The sequence below is a fragment of the Pongo abelii genome, chromosome 19, assembly GCF_028885655.2.
Source record: "Pongo abelii isolate AG06213 chromosome 19, NHGRI_mPonAbe1-v2.0_pri, whole genome shotgun sequence".
NCBI classification, from domain to species: Eukaryota; Metazoa; Chordata; class Mammalia; order Primates; family Hominidae; genus Pongo; species Pongo abelii.
Window position 1 is genome coordinate 20,556,856 of NC_072004.2, and position 27,245 is coordinate 20,584,100.

A 27,245-nucleotide genomic window follows, 5' to 3' on the forward strand; every position below is an offset into this window, starting at 1 on the left:
CCCCATCTTCATCAGTCCTGTGCCACTGGAGAGGGGTGGGAGATGAGGGAGCCAATTCTTGTGGAGCTTGGTCTGCAGTTACTGAGGCCACCAGCCTGGTCCTAGTGCCCGTGTGAGCTGGGCATTTTGTTGCCCCTGAACCTCAGGGAAAGGGGGTGGGAGGCCTGCCTTTTGTGAGGTGCTGAGACTGGTGGCCTGCACAGGTGTGCTGGGGGAAATGCTAGCCACTGCCCTTTACCCTTCCTGCGTCCGCCCTCTTAATGCAGCCTTGTCACTGGTGGAGGCTGCTTTGGGTGAGGTGGAAGTGACAGTGTGCTGGGTCCCCAGAGGCTTCCTGTGCTCTGCCTCCTCTCGTGTCCATGCTGCAGAAGAGCTGCTCTGGGAAGCCATTGCCTGTCAGCTGGGGCAACAGAGGGAGGGAGTGCGTGAAGCTGCCCAGCCAACTGCGTGTTCCTGAGAGGAAGGGCCTGTTGGAGCCACTGGTTCTTAGGTGGCTTGCTGTGCAACAGCTGACCGACACAGAGGGCCTGTGCCTCAGAGCCACCAACCAGAGGAGGGCAGCGGCGGGAGGACACGTGTATCTCTAGGCAGCAGAGGTGGAAGAGGTGCTCCGGTCACGGGAGGAGGCAAGGCTGAGGCAGAGGCTGCTGGGAGACACTGATGGGAAGGGTTGGAGAGGCCTTGAGATGAGCCTGGAGGGAGGCCTGGGGCTGCCCTGAAGCCCTCTGCTCTGTGCAAGTGCCTGGCTCCCAGTGTCCACCCAAGGATAAGCAGACAAGCTTGACTCAGAGCTAGGAGGCTAGGGACTGGTGGCAGGAGGTACCCGTTCAGTGCAGGGGACAGGAGAGAAAGAAGGGTGTGTGGGATGCTCTTGGTTACACTGCAGTAACACATCTCCAGGTCTCAGCGGCTTCCCGCAGAAGTTTGTCACAGAAGTCAGTGACTCAGGGACTCAAGCCACTTTCATCTTGAAACACTGCTGTCTTTGACAGACAGCCCTGAAGGTGGCTATGAAGGGAAAAATGGACAAGGGTCAAGCATAGATTTCTTACAGCCAGGCCTGGAATTGCCTCACTGCCACTCACACCAGTGCCAGAATTAGGCCCTCGGCCCCCATCCAGATGTGGGGGGGATGGGCAAGTGCAGGCTTCCTTAGTGGCGGAGGGCGGGAGGTGGCGAAATGGGCTTGGTTAACATTGCCAGTCCCGATCACAGCAGACTCTCTGGCTCCTAAAGAGTTATTTCAGTCTTCTTCTCAAACATAGACCGTAAGGTCCTGTGTCCTGGGCTCTGTGGGGTACAGAGCCTTCTCCAGCAAGGCAGACACAGCCTATAAACTAGAAAGACCTATGATCTGTGCCCTTCCCCCAACAATAACAACAAAGCGGGGCAATAGTCAGTACCCACAGTCCAGCTCCATTTGGAGGAGCAGAGAATGGGAGATGCCCCACGGTGCTGGAAGCAGCCGCACAGACGGAGGTCGCCTTGCGGTGAGGAGGGAAAGGACCTGATGGTGCCCTGCTCTGGGCTCTGCCCCCTGGTGGGGAGCTGGCCTTTTTTGTATTCCCTTGGCTGCAGCTCTTGGGCCAAGCTCAGCTTTCTCACCTGCTGCCTGTGGGTGGATGGTTCCAGGCCAGGACCTGTTTTGAGTGAGCCAGAGGCTCCAGTCCAGGCTCATGGGCCTTGCACACTTCCATAAAAAATGTGACAATCTTTGTACTTCTAATCAGTTCCATGTACAAACAACTGCATTATTTTGGTCAGAGTGTTACTTTGGTGGCCCCTGATGGACCTTGTCTCCCAGTGTGGTCTCTGTCACCTGATGGGCGTGGCCATATGACTAGATGGGGCCAGTGGCATGATGGCAGGAGGGGCTTGATAAATGCCTGCACATGGAGCTTGACCTCTTAGCATGTTCTGCTGGCAGCCCACATGTCGTGCTATGAGAACTTCAAACACATGGAAATGCCACATGGGGGAGAACAGAGGTGTTCTGTCAGTAGCCCCCATAGGCCCCAGACAACAGCCCACCATGTGAGTAATCATCGTGGTCAGCTCAGTGGAATAGCTCTAGCCAGAATCAAGTGTAGCACAGCCACCCAGCTGAGCCCAGTCCCCTGTAGGATCATGAGTGATAAATGATAGTGGTTTTAAATGACAAAGTTTTGGAGTAATTTGTTACACAGTAATGGACAACTCAAGCACACATAAAATTCTTTCCTAGACATAAGCTGCCTTATTTCCTTGCTGCCTTACCTCCATGCTTCTCTCAACTTAATGGTAGCTACCATGAGGCCATCTGGGATCATGATGGGAGAGCCACCCCCTTAATTCCATATTTACCAAAAGACCAAGTTATTTTGTTCAGATGAGAAGTTTTATTATGCCTTTATTGCTGAAAGCAATTTTGAATCTTATCTTTTCTCATTAGAGTTCGAGAAAGTCTTTTGCAACCTTTTGATGCTAATTTTTTTAAGATTCTTTGTTGCCTTTCATTTCTGCTTGCAAACTAGCCAGTTCTTTCCTCCTTACTGTCATAGCGTTCCAAAATGCAGTCAACAGTAGCCGACTCACACTGCACATCCTATCTGGTCTGTCCCTTTCCCCTAGAGCTGCTGTCTCTGGGGCACATAACCTGCCTCCCAAGTTAGCATGAGAGTCTTAGCAAATGTCTTGTACTTGCATAATATAGATCTCCTGCTGTCCAGCTTATGAGCTGTATTCTTTTTGCTTGCCACGCAGCTGCTTAGCCAACAACAGTTTGTTTTTTCTGTTTTTTTGGCTACAGCAGAAACCCACTCCTGATGTTCATATCATTTGCAATAGAATAGGCTATGCAGGATCAAATAACCCCAAGGTCTCATTGGCTGAGCACAGTATCTTATGAGTGTTTCTCACTCACAAAAAGCCTAATGGAGATGTTCCTGGCAGTGCTCTGCAAGCTGGGGTGCCCAGACCCAGGCTCCTCCCTTATGATGCTGCTGTCTTCAATGTGTGCCTCAAAGGGTGCCATGGACAAGAACGAGGAGCAGTGCTTGTGCGACCCTGAAGTGGGTCAGACCTCTCAGTGGTGAACATCCTTTTCATACTTTGCTTTGGCTAGAACTACTCAAATGGACCCACCTTGATACAAGGGGCCTAGGAAATGTAGTCTTCTGGTGTGCCAGGAGAAAAGGGAGATAGGCTGGTGAACATGCAGCTTTGTGACACCGACAGCATGGACAGCAAGTGAGCGTGGACCTGCAGGCCGTATGCCTCAACTGTCCTCATGGAGGGGGTCCCACATGCCCAACCCCCCCGGACCCCAGCTTCCCGGGCACTTGCGCCTTCAGCCTCTAAATCTCACTGCATCATCTCTTGCCTTGACTGGGCAGGGACGCAAGGAGCTTTGTGAAGTGACAGTGACATTTCTGTGCCTTTGGGGCTGGGTTGTGCATTCTTTTCTTTTTTGAGACAGAGTCTCCCTCTGTGGCCCAGGCTGAAGTGCAGTGGCGCAGTCTTGGCTCACTGCAACCTCCGCCTCCCGGGTTCAAGCGATTCTCCTGCCTCAGCCTCCCGAGTACCTGGGATTACAGGCGCCTGCCACCATGCCTGGCTAACTTTTTGTATTTTTAGTAGAGACGGGGTTTCACCATGTTGGCCAGGCTGGTCTTACAGTCCTGACCTCAGGTGATCCGCCTGCATCAGCCTCCCAAAGTGCTGGAATTACAGGCGTGAGCCACCATGCCTGGCCTGGTTGTGCATTCTTAAAGTATTCTGGGCCAGGCGCGGTGGCTCATGCCTGTAATCGCAACACTTTGGGAAGCTGATGCAGGCGGATCACCTGAGGTCCGGAGTGCAAGACCAGCCTGGCCAACATGGTGAAACCCTGAAACCCTGTCTCTACTAAAAATACAAAAATTAGCCAGCTTCAGTGGCAGGTGCCTGTAATTTTAAGCTACTCGGGAGGCTGAGGCAGGAGAATCACTTGAACCCGGGGGGCAGAGGTTGCAGTCAGCCAGGACCGTGCCACTGCATTCCAGCCTGGGCGACAGAGTAAGACCCTGTCTCAAAAAAAAAAAAAAAAAAAAGTTACGCATTTTGTTGTATGTAAACGTCCCCTCAAAAGAACACACTAAAGCCAGACACTGGATTCTGGTTAATGGTAAGTGTGCTGAAATATACAGAAGGTGGAGTCCTGATGTCGCAGTTTATTTTGAAATGCAATAAAAATAGGATGGATTGAAGCAGGGATGAATAGTTGGATATATGTGAATATACAAGTACGGAACAGGAAATTGGTAATGGTAAAATCTAGGTGGTGGGTATGTGGTGTTCACTGTAAAATGATGTCAACTTTTCCATGTTTAGACATTTCAGTAATGTTGAGAAAAATTGGAAAATTAAACATAACCAGAAGAGGGTGACTTAGTATTTCCCAGCTGCTGACGGGCTGGAAAAATGGGGCCTGAGGCTTGTATGTGCACGCCACAGGCTAGAGGCTTCAGGGAAGCTTCAGGTCCCCTTGATGTGGACTAAGGGCCAGTGCCCTGGGTGAGGTGAGGCCATGGACAGAGAAGACAGCTTTCCGGGGAGCTGTGATAAAATGGGGCAGAGGACAGGAGCAGCTGAGAGTGCTGGGCTTTTGCTCTGTGTCGTCCCATAACACATGTGGGACACAGGTGGAGGCTGGCATGAAGGAGCCGGCGCAGGAAAACTCACGATGGAGGGAGAAGGGGAGAAGACCCTTGAGAACACTGTATCTCCCACACACCCGAGGCATGTCCTCAGGCAGGGTAAGGAAGGCAGCTAATGTGGGGTGGTTGTGGGAACAGAAGGCAGCGCCTTAGCTAAGCTGGCAGGGAGGGTGCTGGAGGTCTGAAGAGACAAAGGTTGTAGGTTTCCTCAGAGAATGCATGAGGGAGTTGTCTAAGGAAACACAGACCTGGGCCATGGATGGAACATGAGCCGTTGCGGCTCTGGGGGGCTCAGGCAGGTGCAGGGAAGGCGAAGGAACAGCTGGCTGTCACCAGGGCGGAGACCTTGCCAGGTGAGCATAAACGAAGGATGGAGGGCACTATGGGAAGTGCATGCAGATGACCAGGAGTTCTAAACTGGGTTGGGAGGAAAGCAAGTAAAGAGGGGCTGATGGTTGGCAAAAAGGGGCTGGGCCAGGAGCTTGGAGGGCCTGGTGGTTTGAAGAGCACAGGGAAGCGCCACATGAGGGAGGGCCTGGCCTGAGGGAGGGATGCATCAATCCAGACTTCGGAGGCAGTGCCTTCACCAGTAACAAGAGATATGCCTGGCTGTGAGGGGTAGAGGTGAAGATTGTTCCAAGTGAGGAGGTTGAGGAAGAGGCAAGGACACACCCCTGCTCTAGGCTCACCGCACATGGGGAGTGGGAGGAAAGAGATTCCACTTAAGAGGGCTGCAGGGGACTGAGTGGGCCTCAGTAACGCCAGAAGGCAGAGGGAACTTCCTATTCCGAGAAGATGGTCAGAATCACAGGAATTTTGCTGACAACAGACGATGAGTTTCAGAACGCACAGTGAGTTGGGGGGAGGGCACGGGAGTGCTCGTGAGATAAAGGGCAGAAGAGGGTCGGCCCAGATGGTCTCAGGGCAAGTGCCATGACAGTCCAGGGCAACATGGGCGAGGCTGGGAGGTGGGGGTTTGCCAGGAGCCTGTGGTTTCTCTTGGATCCCGCTGAGGGCAGTATCTAGGCTGGGGCAGCATGTCTGCTGAAAGCTCAGTGGCAGGGCAGAGAGGGCCCAGGGCTGCCTCGTGAGGTGCCAGGGGTTCTTGTGAAGGTGGGGAGGCCCAGGGCCAGGGCCTCCCAAAGTAATGCTGAAGGGGCTTTGCTTCCAGAAGGGCCCGGGCAACCTCAGAGGTCAGGTGTTGAGCCAGGGGGCTCACCTTCCTCTCCTGCCAAGGGGCTGCCAGAAAGCTGGACCCCAGCCAGCGGCCTCCCACCTCTGAGAGGTTTCCAGCCTCCATCCTTGGACTGCGGGTAGGGGGGCAAAAGAGGGGAGTGGGCAGGCTGAGGGTCTGCCATCCCCCAGGTACCTCACCATCCAGCTCCCAATAACAGGGTTCTCTCCTTGCCAAGGGAGGCTGGCGGCCAGGAGCACGGCTGAGCGGGTGATTCTACTTAACCCCAAGCCTCTAAGGAGGGTGCCATGCCCAGTTAGTTCAAGGAACAATGTGTTGAGGTATAGAAAAGGCCACACAGCTTTGAGTGGCAGAACCTGGTTATGTCAAAGCTCCCATCCCACATGCCATCCTGCTGCACGGTCTGGTCTCCTGGCAGCTTCCACGGCACAAGGGGTAGGGATGGGGAGAGCCCTGGAGGTGGGGCCAGGAAAGGCCCAAGAGCCCCCAGCTCCTGTGGGGGAGGGGCTAAACAGGAGAGAAGGCAGCCCCAGGCCTAGGCTCTCTGAAAATGAGACTTTATTATATAAAACTATTCTGTGTGCCCCCAGCTCTGGCCACCAGGCTGCCCTTCAGGCCGATGGCCAGCGGCTGACTCCGGGAAGGCAGCCCTTCATTATCAGAGACTGGGCAGCCTGTGGAGCCTTCACTGGGGGAAGCGCTGGGGCGGGTTGGGCCCCGACACACCCTGTGTGTCAGAAGGCCCAGTGTCGTAGCCCAGTTTCCTCATGTCCTTGGTCACCACGTTGAAGAGGAGGGTGACAAAGCCCTGAGAACGGACACGGGTCACTGGGGACAGAAGGGCAGCATCAGCCAGGCTGGGCTGGGGCAGAGACAGACCCAGGTTGATCTGGGAATCTCTCAGCCTCAGCGTTCTCATCTGTAAAATGGGGACAACAGCGCCTGACCCAAGCCCCTCACTGGGAGGTAAAGGGGCTGCCGGGACAGGCAGACATGACAAACCCTCTGTGCTCCAACCAGGCCCTCATCTGGGAACATTTGTGGGCTAGCTCCCATGTACCTGGCAGGTCCCCGGCATTCACCCCAACCCTGGGCCCACCCACTCCCAGGCTCTAACCTGTCTCGGGGCTGGGGGTAAGAGAGGGGAGGGAGCTTTACCTTCCCGGCCTTCACCCTGAGCCACCACCTTGGGGTCTGTGTACTCGGGCCGCCGCCCCATGAACCAGCTGGGAACACAGAAGAACACAGGTGAGCAGGGCCCCACCTGGGCATTCCTGGCCTTGGACGACGCTGGATGTGGGATCTCCTCGGTTCAGAAACCAGCACTCCTGTTCCAACCGCACCCCACCCCCACCAGGAGTCAGGCCCTAAGCAGAGCCTTCCCGGTGGCTGGGCTCCAGCGTGGGGTGTCCCTTGCTGGGGTCACACAGCCTAGCCAGGCCTCGTGCTCTGCAGCCATGCTGCCTCCGCTGGCCGGTTAGGCTTTTCCATCTCTGGCTTCCATGGGTTTGGTTCACTGGGAATGAGAGCTCAGGGAGATTCTGGGGTGGGGGTGCTGCCTGAACCCCCAGAAATCCCAGAAAAGTGACAGCAGCTGAGGTGGGGGAAGGGAGGGGACAGTGTGACCCTCCAGCCTCCCTGGAAGGGGGTCCTACCCCACAGAGTCTGTGGGGTGGGCAGAAGGGCCAGAACTGGGCTCCTCAGCCTTACCTTCCACTAGTGTGGGGTCCAGGGCATGTCACTTCCTATCTTGGCACCCACCGCAGGCCCCGCCAGGGGCGGCACACAGCCACCAGGCTGAGCATGCTCCCTCCCCAGCCCCAGACCCCAGTTGGGCCAGGCGGGAGGCCAGGAGGCCGGGGGTGTCAGGCCCCGCCGCCGACACACCCACGCGAGCCGGAAACAACCAGGAGCACTATTCCCGGCCGGGTGGGTCCAGCAGCCGCGGGCTTCGCCCCGCCGGGACTCGCGGCCGTGCCTCCTCTGTACCACAGCTCCCAAGGCCCCCCGCACGGACACACCCGGCCCCGAGGGTCGCTGGCAACCATGCCAACCCAACAGCCCACGCACCGCCCTCCCCGTGGCCTCTCCATCTCTGAGGTGGGCACCAGCGCTCACCTGGGGCTGCTGCAGAGGGGCCCTGGCCAGGGAGGGGCTCTCGGCTGCCGCAGAGTTGGCCTGTGGAGACCACAGCCAGGGAGTGCTGCCCACCAGCCCCCAACCCCAAGGAGGGAGCCAGGGAGTGAAAGCCAGCAGGCACTCCCCAAGGGGAAGGGATGAGCAGCCACAAACCCTGCGCCTCAGTTTCTCCTTTGGGAGAGCAAGACTCTCACAGCACCCACCTCACAAGAGGCTGTGTGTGAGGACTGGGGCCTGGGAGCATCCCCACTGTGCCCAGCAGATCCCATCCCGGAGCTCACATAGAGCTCCCATTCCCACCGAATTTCTTTCCTGGGGTCCACCCGGGTGGTCTGCTTAGCTGGCTGGGGTGGGGGAGACAAGACAGGCTGTTCTGGGAGAGCGTTCCAGGCAAGGACCTGAGGCAGGGAAGGACCCCTCAGACTGCAGGAACTGAGGTAGACGGGCAGCAAGTGGGCAGAGGCCATGAGGCAGGCAGGGCCTGGCCACCAGCCTGGCAGCATTCTGGTTGAAGTTCATCCTGACAGAGGCGGGTTCTAGCAGGGGAGGGGTGTGGCCCCAGTTGTGTTTTAGGAACACCGTTTTTCTTGCTGTGTGAAGACTAGACTGGAGGGGTTGCAGCAGGCTGATGACGGCCCCTCAGAGATAGCAGATCCTAGTCCTGGGAAACCATGCACGAGACCTAATTGAGAAACAGGGTCACGTGCACTTTGCACAGATATGATTAGGCTAAGGATCTTGAGGCGACTATCCAGGTGGACCCCAAAGGCTGGGACTCGAGTGATGAGGCCACAAGCCAAGGAAGGCTGGGGCCAAGAGAAACTGAAAGGGCAACAGAGTCTCCCCTACAGCCTTGGGAGGGAGCACAGCCCTGTGGTGCCTTTTCTGGGCCCAGTGACCTGGATTTTGAGCCTGGCCTTCAGCACTGTGAGGACATACATTTCTGCTGTTTTCAGCTATCACATTTGTGTGTTTTGTTGCAGCAGCCACCATGGGAAACGAATACAAGGGCCAAGAGTGTTTGGGGCAGGCCCTAGGCCAGCGCTGGAGGATGTGGGGAGAGGCTGGGAGAGGAGTGGGGATGACCGAGGTCTCAGCCTGAGCAAGGAGCCTCCATATTTGGGAAGATTCTGCCAATCAAACTGCTTTCACTAATCAGAACTTTCTCCAGTTTTTGTAATCCAAGCACACACTGCCTTGCCCAGTTGCGAGCCCCTCTACAGGGGCTGTGAAACCCTTTCCTCAGTGAGCTGTCCCCTGGAGGCCCAAAGTCCTCCTTGGAGCTGTGGGCGGTAGAACAGGGTGAACAACCCAGCCTGGATGGCTGTGTGGGTCCCCAATCTCTTAGGCTTTCCCAACCCACTGATGGGCACTGCCTCGCTGCCTCCCTGACAGCCTGTGGCATGGGGATTGTCACCTCCAGGTGATACTGGCCCAGGTCATCTGGGAAAGAAGTCCTTTGCCACAGGGTGGCCTCCCAGAAGGACTCCTGGGGCAGTGGGCACACAAATTCTCAGGCTGAGGCCAGCAGAGACCCTGCCCTTCCTCTCCTCCACGGCTCTCAGAGCTCAGTGAAGCACTCTCAGCCCTGGGGCGCGATGCTGTCCCTCCACCCAGCAGGGCTCTGGCCTGGTCTCACGCCCAGTACTGGTCAGGCTTGCAGGGGCTGCTTGCCGGCTGCTGCCCTGGAACCCAGGGAGTCCTCCACGTCCCACTTGTGCCTCACTGATCTGCCGGGGGCGGCAGAGGCTTGCTGCCCAACTGCACAAATGGGCCTCGAGTCAGAAGGCCAGGGCCCAGCTGGCCTTCTAAGCTCCCACTTGGATGTGGGCAGGGGTAAGAGGCCTTCCTGCTGGGGCTGCATCCAGGCATCCCCTGGGCCCTCCCTGCAGGCCCTTGTGTCCTGGCCCCTGCCTGCCTCCCTGATGTCTCCCTCATTCTGCCTGGCTTACCACTTACTGGCCACACTGCCGTCCTGGCCACACCACCGTCCTGGCCACACCACCGTCCTGGCTTCTTCTAGCATGCTAAGCTCACGCTCTCCTCAGCCTGGCAGGCACTGTTCCCTGTGCCTGATGTTCTTCCCCGGCTCTTCCCTCCACACTAAGCCTCTGCGCAAATGTCAGCTCCGGCCAGAGACTCCCACATGTAAAGGCATTTATCATGATTACTGTTCCAAGGTGTCTGACTCATACTGCTATATCCTCTTGTTTCCCACCTTTTAATGTCACATTATGTCATGAGCATTTTTCCCATCTGACAAGAGTTTTTCCTCTGCTCCATCTGACACAAAGATTTTTCACAGGGCACAGGGTAAAATCGCCCGGCCTTCTGCTGCTGGAACAGGGCTGAAGGGAGCCCCGTGACTCAGCACTCCCAGGGGACCTGTTTCTATTTGTCCTCAGTGGGTGGAGCAGCTTGCAGATCTGAGGAGGCGACCAGGCACAAACTGAGGGGTAGAACGGGACATCCATTCATCCAGTAGATCAGAAGGAGGGGCTGGGGTTATGGGTACAAGACTCACCTTGTAAATTTCTGCAGTTTAGATGTAGATTCTGGGACAAACATGGGAATGGTCCTTTTGTGCCTGAAACAAATGTTTTTGCAGACAGAGATGCTGAGTAACAGACCTTTCTGAGCCTCCAGGGAGAAGAAACCCTCAGATCAGGCCAGTGCAGCTGCAGTGTGGGCCAAGTCAGGGCCAATGTCAACAAATCCAACCTGTGCTAACTGAGCACCCCTGTGCCTGGGCAAGGTGCTGAGCGCCAGGAGACAGCCTCATGGAGGTCAGAGTCCCTCAGGGTCTTTTCTTTTCTGGGTCCCATTACCTCCCCAACCCACCTGGTGTGTGGCTGGCACCACCCATCCGAAAGGTTCTCCTCCCAAATACAGGCTACAACCCCCCTGGCCACCAGGCTGAGCTGCCCAGGCCCCTGGGGACCCCAGAGCATTCCCAGCCTGAACCTAAGACAGAAAACGAGGTGAGGTCCGTCCTAGGACAAGCCCTGCCCAGGGCCCAGGTCAGAATGAGGACCTACCGGCCAGGTGAGAAGGGCACGTGCACAGCCCCATAGCCGCGAACCACATCGTTCCCGAACACATCTGGTCCATACACGCTGAGCACGATCTGTGGCCCTTGGGAAGGACAAGGCAGGGGGTGGGCACATGAGGACACACGGGGGAGGTGCAGGGCAGAGAACAGGGCGTGTCCAGCTGAGGGTGCTCAAAGGATGGAGCTCAAAACCCTGGGGTGGCAGGCTTGAGAGGGGACAGAAGCAGGCATGGGAACCCAGACTGTGCCAAAGACTTCTGCCCACCCTGGTACTTCCTGTGTCTCCACTGAGGCCTGGGCACACACTCCATACCCCTTATCACCGCTGTGGAGTCAGTGCCCACTCAGTCACTCCATGTACAAGGAGGCACTTCCAGAGGCCTTATTCTGGGCCCAGGGCCCCAGCTATGATCACGGCTGACTAAGGACCTCTGCTCTCTGGGTGCTCCCTTCCTGATGGAGGCGGGCTCATGGGACTGAGGTGGCAGGGGCTCATTTTGGGGGTGTCTAGAAGTCAGAGAGAAAACAATAACCTTCTGGGCATTTTCCTTTAAAATATTGTAGGTACTATAATAGGTGTGGCTGTTTTTACACCTGCTTCATGTTGCCATTGAGGCGCATGAGGCACTTTCACCTTGCCAGTTTCAGGTGAGGCCCAGGGAGGGACTAGGAGCCAGCCTGCCAGGCTCTGATCCTGCAGCCACGGCTGAGGCAAGTTAGCCAACCTCTCTGCCCCTGTTTCATCATCTCTAAAACACATGAAATAGTACCTAATGCATAGTAAGTGCTCAGTAAATGTTAGGGAGAGGTTTGTGCCCTTCCCATTACTACCTTCCACCAAAGGTAACCATTATTCTGAATTTTATGAAACTACCTGTTTACTTTTCTTTAAGACTTCACTGCCAAAGAATGCATCCAAACCTGGTACTTTACCTTTACCAATGTTTTTGAAAGTTTATACAAAAGGAATTATACAGTATATTTATTTTTGTGCCCAGCCTCTAATCCAAAATTATGTCCATGAGATTTTCTCAGATGGTTTCCTGTAAAGGGGTGTGTTCATGTTCAATACCATATAACATTCTGCGTGGGAATCTGTCACAATGAGTGTTCATTCTAGTGCTGATGGACACATGGGCTGCCCTTCCTCTGGGGGCCACGCACCCAGTGCTGAGCACCATGGTGCAGGCTCTCGATACTCGCGTGCACACATCTCTGGTGGGCACACACCCAAGAATGACACTGCACAGGGCCCATGTATGTTCCCTCCCAAAAGGTAACACCAAGCTGCCAGCACGGACCTATCAGCCAGCACTCCCCCAGCAGTGGTATCTGATTCCTGCTCCTCTGTACCTCACCAAAACATGGCATTACCAATCTTTTAAATTTGAGCTGTCCTAGTGAGAGAATAGTGGTAGCTCACTGTAGCTTTAAATTACATTTTCCTTCATTTTAGATTTTTCTTACTGAAATAAGGTTGAGACCTTTACCTGTTTCTTGGTCACCTGGATGTCCTCTTTTGTGAAGAACCTACTCAAGTCTCTTGCCTGGTTTTCTACTGGATGGTCTTTTTCTTTTTTCTTCATTAAAAACATTTTTTTTTTTTTTGAGACAGGGTCTTGCTCTGTTGCCCAGGCTGGAGTGCAGTGGTGCAATCATGGCTCACTGCAACCTCAACCTCCTGGGCTGAAGTGATCCTCCCACCTCAGCCTCCCAAGTAGCTGAGACTACAGGCATGTGCCGCCACGCCTGACTAATTTTTAAATTTTTTGTAGAGATGGGGTCTCACTATGTTGCCCAGGCTAGTCTCAAACTCGGGCTCAAGCGATCTTCCTGCCTCAGCCTCCCGAAGTGCAGGGATTACAGGTGTGAGTCACCTTGCCTGGCCTGGCCTTTTTCTTATTGATTTATAGTGTGTATATATGTGTTTATCCTGTGACTTTTCACTTTTAGTGATGTCTCTGGATGAATATAAGCCCTTAATTTTAATATAGTCAACTTCATTGATCTTCTCCTTTATGGAGTCCTCCGAGAAAATCTTCCCTTACCCTGATACCATGGCTATAGTCCTCTGTGCTACATATCCATCTGAAATTGACTTGTGTGTATGAGGACAGGCTGAAGTTTTTTCCTATGTATATCAAATTGTCCCAGCACCATTTATTAAAAAGACCAGGCTGGGAGCAGTGGCTCATGCCTGTAATCCCAGCACTTTGGGAGGCTGAGGTGGCAGATCACTTGAGGCCAGGAGTTCAAGACCCGCCTGGGCAACGTGGCAAAACCCCTTCTCTATGAAAAATACAAAAATTAGGCGAGGCACGGTGGCTCACACCTATAATCCCAGCACTTTGGGAGGCTGAGGCAGGTGGATCATCTGAGGATGGGAATTCAAGACCAGCCTGGCCAACATGGTGAAACCCCATCTCTACTAAAAATACAAAAATTGGCTGCATGTTCCTGTAGTCCCAGCTACTCGGGAGGCTGAGGCAGAATTGCTTGAACCCAGGAGGCAGAGGTTGCAGTGAGCTGAGATCGTGCCACTGCACCCCAGCCTGGGAGACACAGCAAGACTCCATCTCAGAAATTAAAAAAAACAAACAAAAACAAAACCAAAAATTAGCCGGGCGTGGTGGCGCATGCCTGTATTCCCAGCTACTTGGAAGGCTGAGGCACCAAAATCACTTGAACCCAGGAGGCAGAGGTTGCAGAAAAATCTTTCAACATTTCACCAGTAAAAGTGATGTTTGCTCTAGCTTTTCAGAGATAATCTTGATCAGGTTAGGGAAGCTTCCTTCTATTCCTAGTTTACTAAGCTTTTATCATGAATGGGAGTTGAATTTTACCATGTGTTTTCTTCATTTATGGGGATGATCATGATTTTTCTTTCTTTTTTTTTTTTTTTTTTTTTGAGATGGAGTCTTGCTCTGTAACCCAGGCTGGAGTGCAGTGCTGCACTCTTGGCTCACTGGAACCTCTGCCTCCCAGGTTCAAGCGATTCTCCTGCCTCAGCTTTCCAAGTAGCTGGGATCACAGGCGTGTGCCAGCAAACCCGGCTAATTTTTGTATTTTTGGTAGAGACGGAGTTTCACCATGTTGGCCAGGCTGGTCTCAAATTCCTGACCTCAAATGATCTGCCTGCCTCGGCCTCCCAAAGTGCTGGGATTACAGGTGTGAGCCATGATGCCTGGCCTGACTCTGACTTTTCTTCTTTTTAATGTGGTGAATTATTTAGAGACAGGGTCTTGCTACGTTGCCCAGGTTGGTCTCAAACTCCTGGACTCAAGCAATCTTCCCACCTCGGCCTCCATATGAGCCACTGTGCCTGGCCAACTATAGATGTCATAAAACCTTTGTATTTTTGGAATAAATCCTACTTCTCATGATGTATTATATTATCCTTTTTTTATCTTGCTAGTTTCTGAATATTTCATTTGGGAGTTTTGAATTCAGTTTCTGAATATTTTGTTTGGGAGTTTTGCAACTGTGTTCAAGAAGGAGTTTCTTCTTTTTAATGTCCTCAGCAGGCTTTAGAATCAAAACTATGCTGACCTAAAAAAGTTGGGGAATGTTTAATCTTTTCAGTTCTAGGAGTTTGTGTAAGTCTGCTGTTACTTTCTCTTTTTTTTTCTTACACTTCTGCCATGGAAGGTGTCATTCTTTAAATGCCTGGTGGAACTCAGTGATGAAGACACTTGGACTTGGAACTTGCTTTGTGAGAACATTTTTAATTATAGATTCAATTTAATAGATACAGGACTACTCAGATTCTTATTCCTTTTTTGCAGTTTTGGTAGTTATCTTTTTCTAGGAATTTGACCATTTCATCTACCTTGCCAAATGTATAGCAAATGGCTGTTCTTTATATCTTATCTTTTTACTGTCTGCAAGATCTGTAACATGTTCCTTTTTCATTCCTGCCATTTCTGTCTTCTGTTTCTTTTTCTTCTCTTTTAGAGATAGGGTCTAGCACTGGCACCCAGGCTGGAGTGCAGTAGCATGATCATAGCTCACTACACCCCCAAATCCCTAGGCTCAAGCAATCCTCCCACCTCAGCCTCCCGAGTAACTGGGACTACAGGTGTGAGCCACTGTGCCTGGCCAATTTTTCTATTTTTTGTAGAGACAGGGTCTCACCATGTTGCCCAGGTTAGTCTCGAACTCCTGGGCTCAAGCGATCCTACTGCCTCAGCCTCTCAAAGTGTTGGGATTATAGACGTGAGTGACCCCGCTTAGCCTGTTTTCTTTTTCATCGTCTTAACTTGGGGTTTTCAGTTTTAAAAACCAACTTTTGCCTCTTTCATCTCTTCTGTTGTAAGTGTGCTTTCTGTTTAATGAATTAATTCTGCTGTGTCTCATTCTATTCTGCTTTCTTTGGGTTTAACTTGCTATTCTTTTACTAATTTCTTTTTTTTTTTTTTTTTTTGAGATTGAGTTTCACTCTTTCGCCCAGACTGGAGTGAAGTGGCACAATCTCAGCTCACTGTGCAACCTCTGCCCCCAGGATCAAGTGATTCTCCTGCCTCACTCAGCCTCCCCAGTAGCTGGGATTATAGGCACCTGCCACGGGCCTGGCTAATTTTTTTTTTTTTTTTTTTTGAGATGTTGTTTTGCTCTTGTTGCCCAGGCTGGAGTGCAATGGCATGATCTTGGCTCACTGCAACCTCCACCTCCTGGGTTCAAGTAATTCTCCTGCCTCAGCCTCCCGAGTAGCTGGAATTACAGGTATGTGCCACCACGCCTGGGTAATTTTGTATTTTTAGTAGAGACAGGGTTTCTCCATGTTGGCCAGGCTGGTCTCGAACTCCCGACCTCAGGTGATCTGCCCGCCTTGGCCTCCCAAAGTACTGGGATTACAGGTATGAGCCACCGCGCCCAGCCTATGCCTGGCTAATTTTTAATATTTTTAGTAGAGATGGGGTTTCACCATGTTGGCCAGGCTGGTCTCGAACTCCTGACATCAGGTGATCCACCCGTTTTGGCCTCCGAAAGTGCTGGGATTACAGGCGTGAGCTACCACACACAGCCTTCTTTTACTAACTACTTCTTTTTTTTTTTTTTGAGATGGAGTCTCACTCTGTCGCCAGGCTGGAGTGTAGTGATGCGATCTCAGCTCACTGCAATCTCTGCCTCCTGGGTTCAAGCAAGTCCCCTGCCCCAGCCTTCCGAGTAGCTGGGACTACAGGAGCGCACCACCACACCCGGCTAATTTTTTGTATTTTAGTAGAGATGGGGTTTCACATGTTGGCCAGGCTGGTCTTGAACTCCTGACCTCGTGATCCACCCGCCTCGGCCTCCCAAAATGCTGGGATTATAGGCATGAGCCACCGCACCCAGCCACTAATTTCTTAAGATGGATGCCGAAATCATTAATTTTTCAGCCTATTTTCTTCTCTAATATGCATTTAAAATTACAAAATTGGCCAGGTGCAGTGCCTCACGTCTGTAATCCCAGCACTTTGGGAGGCTGAGGCAGGTGTATCACCTGATGTCAGGAGTTCGAGACCAGCCTGGCCAACATGGTGAAACCCCGTCTCTAATAAAAACACAAAAAAATTAGCTGGGCATAGGGGCAGGCGCCTGTAATCCTAGCTACTTGGGAGGGTGAGGCAGGAGAATCATTTGAACTCAGGAGGCAGAGTTTGCAGTGAGCCAAGACCGCATGCTATTGCACTCCAGCCTGGGCAACAAAAACAAGACTTCATTTCAAAAAATAAATAAATACGGCCAGGCATGGTGGCTCACGCCTGTAATCCCAGCACTTTGGGAGGCCGAGGCGGGCAGATCACCTGAGGTCAGGAGTTCGAGACCAGCATGACAAACATGGAGAAAACCTGTCTCTACTAAAAATACAAAATTAGCCGGGCGTAGTGGTGCATGCCTGTAATCCCAGCTACTAAGGAGGCTGAGGCAGGAGAATCGATTGAACCCAGGAGGAGGAGGTTGCAGTGAGCTAAGATCGTGCCACTGCACTCCAGCCTGGGCAACAAGAGCAAAACTCTGTCTCAAAAAATTAAATAAATAAATAAAATTTAAAAATAAAATAAAATTACAAAATTTCCCTCTATCCATGACTTTAACTGCCCTCTGCAAATTTAAATAGCTCAGTATTTTTATTGTCATTCAATTCAAAATTCCATTATTCCATCAGTATTTCTTCTTTGACATATGGGTTGTTTTTAGAAGTTATTTTCTTATTTTTCAAACATATGGAGATTTTTCTCATTATCCTTGCTATTGGTCCCTAGCTTAACTTCACTGCGGTCAAAGAATATACTCCACTCCTCCTGAAAAGCTAAAAGAGTTCCAATGTACTGGCGCTGACTCACTACCGGATCACCACTGACAGCTGAGTCTACTTGCTTTACTGCCTCTCCCCATGCCTCAGTCAACTCATCCTACTTGTGAGGAATTTAAAAGTAAATTAGATCTCTGGACACTTTCCCCAAAATACTTCACTCTGCATGTCAGCAAATAGAGCTCAATATTTGTTCACAGTTCTTTCGAGATAAAATTTATGCATAATGAAACATAAATCTTAAAGTGTACTATTCAATGGATTTTGACAAATGCATACATCTGTGTACTAGCTGCTTTCAAGATTTTCTTTTTGGCTGGGTGCAGTGGCTCATGCCTGTAATCTCAGCACTTTGGGAGGCTGAGGTGGGTGGATTATGAGGTCAGGGGTTCAAGACCAGCCTGGCCAAAATGGTGAAACCCCATCTCTACTAAAAATACAAAAATTAGCCAGGCGTGGTGGCAGGCACCTGTAATCCCCAGCTACTCGGGAGGCTGAGGCAGAGAATTGCTTGAACCTGGGAGGCAGAGGTTGCAGTGAGCCGAGATCACACCACTGCACTACAGCCTGGGTGACAAAGCAAGACTCCGTCTCAAAAAAAAAAAAAAAAAAAAGATTTTCTTTTTGTCTTTGGTTTTCAACTGTTTGATTATCATGCACCTAGGGGTGGGTTTCTTCCATTTATCCTGCTTGAGGTTTGTCTTCTTGAATTTGTGGCTTGATGTGTCTCATCAGTTTTGAAAAGAATTGTAGCTATTTATCCCTTCCAATATTGTCTCTATCTTGTCCTCTCCCCTCCTAGCAGGATTCCAATTCCATATGGCAGACTTTCAGTATTCTCTGTCTCCTACCTTCTCGTCTATATTTCCTATTCTTGGGTTTCACTGTCGATATTTTCCTTTGACCTAGCTTTCAGTATATAATTATCTCTTCAGCTGTGTTTAATCTGCTGAATTCCTGCTTTTGGTTATCATATTTTTCAATTCTAGAATTTCTATTACAATGTTTAAAAAATATGGCCAGGCATGGGGCTCAAGCCTGTAACACCAGAACTTTCTTCGGCCGAGGTGGGAGGATTGCCTGAGCTCAGGAGTTCAAGACCAGCCTGGCCAACATGGTGAAACCCTGTATCTACTAAAAATACAAAAAATTAGCTGGATATGGTGGTGCATGCCTGTAGTCCCAGCTACTCGGGAGGCTGAGGCGTAAGAATCGCTTGAATCCAGGAGGTAGAGGCTGCAATGAGCTGAAATGGCGCCACTTGACTCAGAGAGACAGAGCAAGACTCTGTCTGCAATTAAAAAAAAAAAATCGGCTGGGCGTGGTGGCTCACGCCTGTAATCCCAGCACTTTGGGAGGCTGAGGCAGGCAGATCATGAGGTCAGGAGATCAAGACCATCCTGGCTAACATGGTGAAACCCCGTCTCTACTAAAAATACAAAAAAAAAAAAAAAAAAAAAAAAAAATTAGCCAGGCGCGGTGGCGGGCGCCTGTAGTCCCAGCTACTCGAGAGGCTGAGGCAGGAGAATGGCATGAACCCAGGAGGCAGAGCTTGCAGTGAGCTGAGATCGTGCCACTGCACTCCAGCCTGAGCAACAGAGCAAGACTCAGTCTCAAAAAAAAAAGTCAGGCTTCCTAGTTCTCTGCCATAATTCTCAGTCTGTTTTATCTCTTTTGATCATAGTAAAAATGTATCTGACAATTTCAGTGTCTGGAGATTCTGTTTATCTCTATTGCCTTATTGTCTTATTTTTGCTGGTTATCATTTATGTTGTCTTGATTCTTGTGTGCCTTATTATATGCCACATATTACATTTGAAAAAATATATAGAAATAATTTTATGTCTATGAGATGTTATCTTTCTCCAAAGAGTTTTCTTTTTTTCTTTTTTTTTGAGACAGGGTCTCACTTTGTCACCCAGGCTGGAGTGCAGTGGCATGATCTCTGCTCACTGCAGCCTTGACCTCCTAGGCTCAAGTGATCCTTCTGCCTCAGCCCCCCAAGTAGCTAAGATTACAGGCGCCCACCCCCATGCCAAGCAAATTTTCGTATTTTTAGTAGAGACAGATTTTCGCCATATTGCCCAGGCTGGTCTTAAACTCCTGAGTTCAGGCGATCTGCCTGCCTCAGCCTCCCAAAGTGCTGGAATTACAGGCATGAGCCACCATGCCCAGCCCAAAGAGGTTTCTAATTTGTTTTTGTCAGGTGCCTTGACTGTAACAATCTTGGAGCTGACTACAAGAATCAGGAGGTTGAAATCATCAGGGGCTGAGCTGAAATCCCTGTGAGGCTGCTCTGCTTCCATCCCTCCCTTATTCCTAGGGCAGCTCTTTGGGGTCTTAACCCAGTTTGGTGAGATTTACCTGAGGCCCTCCTCCCAACCCCTTGGAAGGCTCTGAACATCAGTTTTTTTGTGTCCTGGGCCCAGAGAGGCTGTCAAAAGTCTTGATCAGTCTCTCAATCACCTCTATTGAAATCAGCAAACACTCCCAGAGGAGATGGGATTGGGGTAACCTCTCTGGATTTCTGTTCTCCTGGATCTTGCCTGGTAAATCTCTTCTATTTTGCTAACTCTCTGATGCCTCTGAGGTAGTTGCTTTTTGTTTTTGCTTTTGTGTATTACATTTACCTCTCCTACCTGTCCTTGGCAGGAGGAGGTTGGTCCAGTACCTACAGTACCTATTGCACTGTTCCAGGAAGTCTATTGAAACTTCCTACTCATGGATGATGACAGCAGGATGGAATTCCCTGCTCAGGAGGACCACCAGGCATTTTCTGCTCCAGACCCTCCACACCGTGGTGAGCCTAGGCCCAGGCCACGTGCAGTAGAAAGGCCTAGATTGTGAAATCAGATGGGCCTAAATTAAAATCCACACTTGGTCACTAGATGTAAAACAGAAGGCAAATGATGTCAGTTTTGAGTGTCAGTTTCCTTATATGGGAAAAGAAATGGAGAGAAATCTCTCCAGCAGGTATGATTGGGAAGCTCGGATGAGTCCACACAGTGAAAGTATTCATAGTCCCCATGGAGACTAAGCCCAGGCTTTGTGCACAGTAGGCACTTATGAAGTGCAAGTGAACGATCAGAATGGTTAATAACCACCAGCCATGGTAGAAAGTAAGCAATGCCAACCAGGAAGCCCTTGGGAAAGAGGTTAGACTTAGGACGTGGGAATGGTATCCAGACAGACGGATCGACATGAATAAAGCTCAGATGAAGAAAGTTGAGGGACTAGCACAGGAGGAGCAAGTGCCAGGGTCTAGCCAGAACACAACACGCCATGGGAAGTCAGCAGGCACAGAGTCAGGCCTCCAAGCCAAACAGCCGCAGTCCTGCACGCAGTCCTGCATGCCAGGGTGGGGAGCCTGCCTTTTACAGGCATGGCCACTAGCCCTGATGCACTCTGAACTTCCAGAAGGCCAGCTGCACAGCCTGTAGCAGACGAAGGGGGTGAGTGGGGATGAGGAAGAAGAGGAGGGAAAGGGACAGATGGCAAGAGAGAACGTTGAGGGCTGCTTCAAGAGCCCAGGTGACAATCTGAATGTGAACAGTCATGGGCTGGATGAGGCAGAGGCTGTCTTGGGGGTGCTTGTGAAAGCTCTGCCACCCTACCCCGCAGGGCCCCTGCAGACTCACAGCCGTAGGGGTTGGTGCTTTTAAAGGTGACATCAATGGGGAAGTTCCACACCAGTGCTTGCCGCACATCTTGGCTCTTGGATGTGATCTGTGAGATCCCCTCCTCCAGACCCTGTGGGGACAGTGACACAGACAGCTGGATTCAGAGCAGAGCCAAGCTGCTGCAGCTCCTCCCCTTACCTTCAGCAGGCAGTTGGGAAGGCTGTTTTCTCAGCTGTCTTCTCCCAAGACACTAACTTCCAAACAAAGAGGACTAAGAGATGATGGAGTACCTCTTTAAGTCTGGTACTTTAACACCGTAGCTTGACAACCCTGGGAGGCCAGCCACTCTCCCGGGCACAAGGGCACGAGATCTGGTCCCAAGCTCTTGCCCCACTGAAGGAATGGTCCAGTATGCTTACACTCTCCTGCATCCCCACCCTCATCAGTATCCCCATCGGTATCCCCATCGGTAAATACGTAAATGTGTTTTCTCCATCAAAAATAGTCCTCTTTCAACTCTGCTGCTTCTTCCACCCACCAACCCTTTCTCTGCTCCCTTTATAGCAAAACTGCTTCAAAGAGCTGCCACACTCACCGGTTCCAATTCCTCCCCTGCTATTCTTTTGTGACCCCACTCCAATGTGACTGCTGGCTCCAGCACTCTACCAAAGGGTTTTCTCCATTAATGCCCGTGACCAACATTGCTAGATCCAATGGTCATTTCTCTATCCTTGTGTTACGTGACCCATCAGCAGCACCTGATGCAGCTGCTTACTCCTTGATACACTGTCTTCCCTTGGCTTCTGGGTCTCTCCACCGCACAGGGTGGCCCCTGCTCGGTGGCTCTTGCTGGTTCCTTCTCAGTGTTGCTGTTCTAAGGCTGAATCTTTGGCCAGCTCCTCTACCCGTACTTGGTGATTGCATCCATCTCATGGCTTTCAATGTGCTCTAGATGTCAATGATTCCCAAATTTATGTCCCCAGCCTGGTCCTTGCCTCTGCACTCTGGATCAGCACCTCCTCTTGGATATCCAGTGGGTGCCTCAACCTTAACCCACACCAGGCTGAGCTCCAGGTAGCTCTCCCCAATCTGTTCTTCTCACTGAAAGGTAGCTGCCTACCTCTAAGTGCTCAGGCTAAAAGCCCTGCTGTGAATCCTAACTCCTCCTTCTCTCAGACCTCACATCCATCAAAAGAACCCAGCGGCTCTATCTTCAGAGTATACTTGCAGTCCAGCCCCTCCCGCCACCCCACTGCTGCTGCCCTCCTCTCCCATCTCCACTGCTGTCAGAGTCAACTGGGCTGCCCGCTCTTGCCCTTTCCCCCCGAGTCTATCCTTCTCATAGAAGCCAGGGAATCTTCTAAAGACGTAAGTCAGATCACTTTCTCTGCTGAAAGCTCTCCAACGGGATCCCATCTCCCTTTGAGTAAAGGTCACAGTCCTTACTCTGACCTTCTAAGTCCTACAAGACCTGCCCAGGTGCCTCTCTGCTCCAGCCACTCTCCTGCTGGCTTGCTCTCCAGTGGCCACATGGCCTCCTTGCTAGTCCTCAAACATGCCAGGCAAGCTCCTGCTCCAGGGCCTTTGCACTATCTGCTCTTTCTGCCTGGACAGTTCTCACGGGTTTCCACATGGCTTGTTCCCTCACTTCCTTCAGGTCTTTCCTCAAAAGTTACTTTCTCGGCAAGGCCCTCCCTGGCAGCCTTAGCGAGATCGCAGCCTCCGTCTCATCACTCATCCCTGTCACTTCCTGGCTTGGTCCCCCCTCGCACTTCTGGCTTACTAACATCCTAGAATATGCACTCCTTATTATCTGACCCCCCAGCAAGAACGTGCGCTCTGGGAAGGCAGGGTCTTCTGGTTTGGCTTTGCTCACCCCTGCATCCCCGGCACCCAGAAGACAATCAGTAAAGGGAAAAGAAGGATTATCATCTCAGTTGTACAAATGAGGAAACTGAGGCTCAGAGAGCTTAAATAAGTTCAGTCTCCTTTTCTTAAACTGCTGTGAAGATGAAACAAGTGCTTTGCAAACAGCAGAGCACAGAGCGGGCTGAAGTTGTCACCATAGTCCCTCACCTGGTGGAGGCAAGCTACCCCTTGGGAAGTCCTGGAAGGAGAGCTCCTACTCTTTTTACTCCAGGTCCTCCCCACTGGCTGAGGAGAGGCCAAATGGTGAGTGGACTGGCCAGAGTGTCCACAGCTCAGCCACGGCCAGGCTGGCTCACTGGGGCCTGCCTCCTGCTGCAGGTGTTGCTCTTTGCTGCCCCGGGGAAGCTCACAGGGTAGGGCGTGTGAGTGCAGTCTTGGTGGATGGATCAGGGAGTCCAACCATGGCTGTGTCCTCTGCTCCCGCTTTACCAGGAACACTCACGTTTGGGCTCCCCTGAACTCAGTGTCTACCTCTTAACTGGTTCTGAATGGGGAGGGGAAGGGTATGACACCTTCAGAAACTCCAAAAGTCATGAGGGCAGCCAGGGAGGCCCAAGAGCCCAGCTTACCGCTGTGGGGTCCCAGTCCTGGCCGTACACAAAGCAGTACTTGCAGTAGAGGTCATCATACTCTGGAAACTGAAAAAAGCACAGACAGATTCTGTCGACTGGTATTCATGCTGAGGCCAATGCATTTGCTAGGCAGGTGCAGCCAAGGGGAATTCTGAACGTGAGACACCTGCGAGTGGGTCTAAGAGACGGCTGGAGATGTGTTCAGAAGACAGGCTGAGGACCAAGAAGCGGGAGTTCACGGGAGACTCCCAGGTGCCACGGCCCCTGGCTTTTGCTCAGGCTCTGCCTTCTGTCTGATTTGTCCTTCCTACTTCATCCGGAAAACTCCTGCTCACCCTTCAAAACTTACCCTTCAGGGAGCCTGCCCTAACTCTCAGGCTGGTTTAAGGTCTCCTCTTGGCTCCCTTAGCCCTGTACTTCCCTCCATAAAAGCAATGGTTGCCTGTGTCTAAGTCTGTCTGTTCCTCTAGACCACGAGCAGAGAACAGATTTAATGCTTTTCTGTGTCCCCACTGCCTGGCACAGGGCTGGGCACAGATAAGGTCTAAGGCAGGGGTCCCCAACTGGTACCAGTCTGTGGCCTGTTAGGAACGGGTCCACACAGCAAGAGGTGAGCAGCAGGCAAGCAAGCAAAGCTTCATCTGTATTTACATGCTCCGCACTGCTCGCATGACCACAGGAGCTCCACCTCCTTGTCAGATCACTGGCGGCATTAGATTCTCATAGGAGCGCAAACCCTACTGTGAACTGCACATGTGAGGGATCTAGGTTGCATGTTCCTTATGAGAATCTAATGCATGATGATCTGTCACTGTCTCCCATCACCCCCAGATGGGACCATCTAGTTGCAGGAAAGCAAACTCAGGGCTCCCACTGATTCTACATTATGGTGAGTTGTATAATTATTTCATTATTATTTACAAGGTAATAATAGAAATAAAGTGCACAATAAATGTAATGTCCCCAGATCATCCTAAAACCAACCCTCGCCACCTCCTGTCCGTGGAAAAATTGTTTTCCACGAAATCAGTCCCTGGTGCCAAAATGGTTGAGGACCACTGGTGTAAGGGAATGGTGCTGAAGTGAAAGGTCTGAGAACCCAGGAGGCCATCATATGCAAGGCTGGAGCTGAGGCCCTGAAAAGAGGGAGGTGCTGAGAGCAGAGCAGGGAGGAACAGCGTGATTGTCAGTGTGTGTGTGTGTGGTGGGGGGGAGTCGATGATGCTGAGAGCACAGACACATGTGACTCAGCCCAGCCGCGAGCCCCTAATGGGAAAGGACAGGAGAGTGGGGAAAGACGGTCTTAGGCACTAGGCTAAGGCAGAGGCGGACAGGGTGGGAGCATGGAGTAGTATCCCTGATGAAACAGGAAGGCAGGAGACACCTACAAAGCATCAGGCCCTGTCAGAGCCTTACCCAAACCGTCTCAGTCAATCCTCACAATAATATAATAAACTAATAATAAACACCACCTCCAACAGACTGGAAGGACAGTGTAGTGAAGCTTTGAGGTCAGATAGGCGTGGGTTCAATTCCCAGACAGGCCAGTTCCTTTGGTATATTTCCCCAGCTGTAAAATGGGGGTGTTAATAGTGCCTATCTGGTAAGGCTGTAAGGATGGACCAGTGCCGAGCACCGACTTTGGGACATATTGAGGACTTGGTGAGTGTTGGTTTATATTTACAATAAATGATTCCTCTAAAGTGTAGGGGGATGGAGAATAGCGTCCCTCGGGCCTGGCAGGCACACCTTCCTTGGGTCAGTTCCAGGCCACCACCATCGTTGGATGGTTGGATTCGAACCCGAGTTCAAGGATCTGGGGATTCAGAACGCGGGACAGTAACTCCACACGGGACACGGCGCAAATGCTGGAAACTCGGCCAAGCCTCGGCTCCTCGCGTTACATCCCCGGAGGCTCCTGCCAGTGATCCAACCAAGTGGGCATGATCCGTGCGAGGGCCCACAGGCTTGGCCGAGTGTGACCTCGGTACTAGCTCAACATCTCGAGGTCTGCTTCTATTCCTGCACATCGGGACTCAGGATCCGGGCAACCTCGCCCCAAGCTCTCCAATGCTGGCTCCCCTCCCCCGCCTAACCGAGAGGCTCAGAGGAATGACGTGGCTCTCCGGGGGCCACAGGGCAGCTCGGGGGGTTGAGGGAAGGGCCCCAGGGGATGCTGGGGGGCGGGGCCCGGCGGGGTCCACGGCCGCTCACCTGGGCGCTCTCCACCTGCCCGTTGACCATGAGTAGAAAGACGCTAGGACTCGCGGTCGCCATAGCAGGGCTGGGGGTTCCGGTGGGACCCACCTAGGCCGCGCGCTGTTGCTAAGAGACGCCGGCGTTGCCCTAGAAACAGACGGCGTAGCGCACAGGACACGTTTCTTGACAGCGACACCTTCGCGAAGGCCACGCGAGTGTGTGTGTGTGACATGCGCAGGCGCAGTGAGCGGGTGCCGTCATAAGGGGGCGGGGCTTGTGTGGGGCGTAGTACAAGGGGGCGGGGAGCCACACCGAGGCTCCACCCCTCCTTAGGGCAGGTATGACCGAGACCTGGGGCGGGAGCGTTGACCTGTCGGGTAAAGCCAGCCCTACCGCTTGACTCAGTTGCACCTGCAGGGAGTGTGTGTTCACTCTGACTCAGCCCGGCTCCCCCTCCTCGCCGAAGCGCGGAGGCGAATGAGAGCTGAGTCCTGGGGAGCAGCACCCCGATTCACGCCCGCAGCAAGCCGAGTGTTTAAAATACATTCAGCCACTAGATGTCGCTGTGGCCCCACCGCGAGGACGCGGAGGAAGGTGCTGCGGGGCACTGGCGGCGTGACCACAGCTGTCGGGGCTAACTCTGGAAGGCCGGGTGCTCGGAGGAGGCTCCCCAGCTGGGGCCAAGCAGCGTCCAAGCAGGTGAAAAGGATGCGCCCTTGTGGCTTGGAGATCCTTGCCCTCGAAAAAGTTTATTAAACAAACTTGGGAGGGAACTCAAGAATCCTTACATCCAAGCCATCGCTCTTTAGTTCGAAGCTGGGGAAACTGAGGCCCGCAGCGGGTGGCGCCTGGCACCCCAATCAGCCAGCGCTCAGGGGAGTTGCTAGCCAGAATCCACGAATCTGTCAAGATACAGTCTTGTATCTTAGTGGCGGAGGAAGGTGCTGCGGAGCACGGGCGGCGTGACCACAGCTGTCGGGGCTAACTCTGGAAGGCCGGGTGCTCGGAGGAGGCTCCCCAGCTGGGGCCAAGCAGTGTCCAAGCAGGTGAAAAGGATGCGCTCTTGTGGCTTGGAGACCCTTGCCCTCGAAAAAGTTATTAAACAAACTTGGGAGGGAACTCAAGAATCCTTACATCCAAGCCATCGCTCTTTAGTTCGAAGCTGGGGAAACTGAGGTCCGCAGCGGGTGGCGCCTGGCATCCCAATCAGCCAGCGCTCAGGGGAGTTGCTAGCCAGAATCCACGAATCTGTCAAGATACAGTCTTGTATCTTAGTGGCCTGTCACATAGTAAGCACTTGGTAACTACTAACTTGTTGATAAATGAATAATTGAAGACATCTCCATTTTACAGAGGAGGAAACAGATTCAGATGGCAAAAGCAGGTAAGTAGCTAAGTCAGGATTCAAACCCAGGACTCCAGAGGCTAACAACCCTCATTGCCTGTGTCTTGTCCTGGGCCAGCCCCAAGAGCATCTGTTGGCAGACGTGTCAAAGGAGACGTTGGAGACATTATCCTGGATCCAGGAAATGAAGGGATTCACAGGTGTGTAGACTCCCGGGAGGCCA

The 27,245-nt window shown here is 52.1% G+C and overlaps 1 protein-coding gene across 6 annotated transcripts; it reads right to left on the bottom strand.

The window, feature by feature from the left end:
• Positions 1 to 929: 929 nt before the first annotated feature.
• On the bottom strand, positions 930 to 26,099 carry B9D1 (B9 domain containing 1). Of its 6 annotated transcripts, none has more exons than XM_054535546.2 (8): positions 25,693 to 26,099; positions 23,476 to 23,544; positions 20,996 to 21,107; positions 11,049 to 11,145; positions 10,535 to 10,597; positions 7,990 to 8,049; positions 7,030 to 7,097; positions 6,408 to 6,699 (listed from the first exon to the last, which is right to left on the bottom strand). In XM_054535546.2, exons 1-8 carry the CDS (start codon positions 25,753 to 25,755, stop codon positions 6,557 to 6,559), a joined length of 675 nt encoding a protein of 224 aa, XP_054391521.1. In that variant the 5' UTR covers positions 25,756 to 26,099; the 3' UTR covers positions 6,408 to 6,556. The 6 variants fall into 6 exon arrangements, with proteins under 6 accessions (XP_024097290.1, XP_054391521.1, XP_054391522.1 ...); XM_054535547.2 differs by having other exon boundaries at positions 6,408 to 6,679; positions 25,693 to 25,863; XM_024241520.3 differs by lacking the exon at positions 7,990 to 8,049 and having other exon boundaries at positions 6,408 to 6,679.
• Between the last annotated feature and the right edge of the window lie 1,146 nt (positions 26,100 to 27,245).

Bases quoted from the DNA above. Each gene is read 5' to 3' on its own strand.
- B9D1 (XM_054535546.2), bottom strand. From the start codon at position 25,755: ATGGCGACCGCGAGTCCTAGCGTCTTTCTACTCATGGTCAACGGGCAG. The intron at 23,545-25,692 runs GTGAGCGGCCGT...TGCTTTTTTCAG, and splicing joins GGCAGGTGGAGAGCGCCCAG to TTTCCAGAGTATGATGACCT. The intron at 10,598-11,048 runs GTAGGTCCTCAT...CATTTGTTTCAG, and splicing joins GTGCCCTTCTCACCTGGCCG to GCACAAAAGGACCATTCCCA.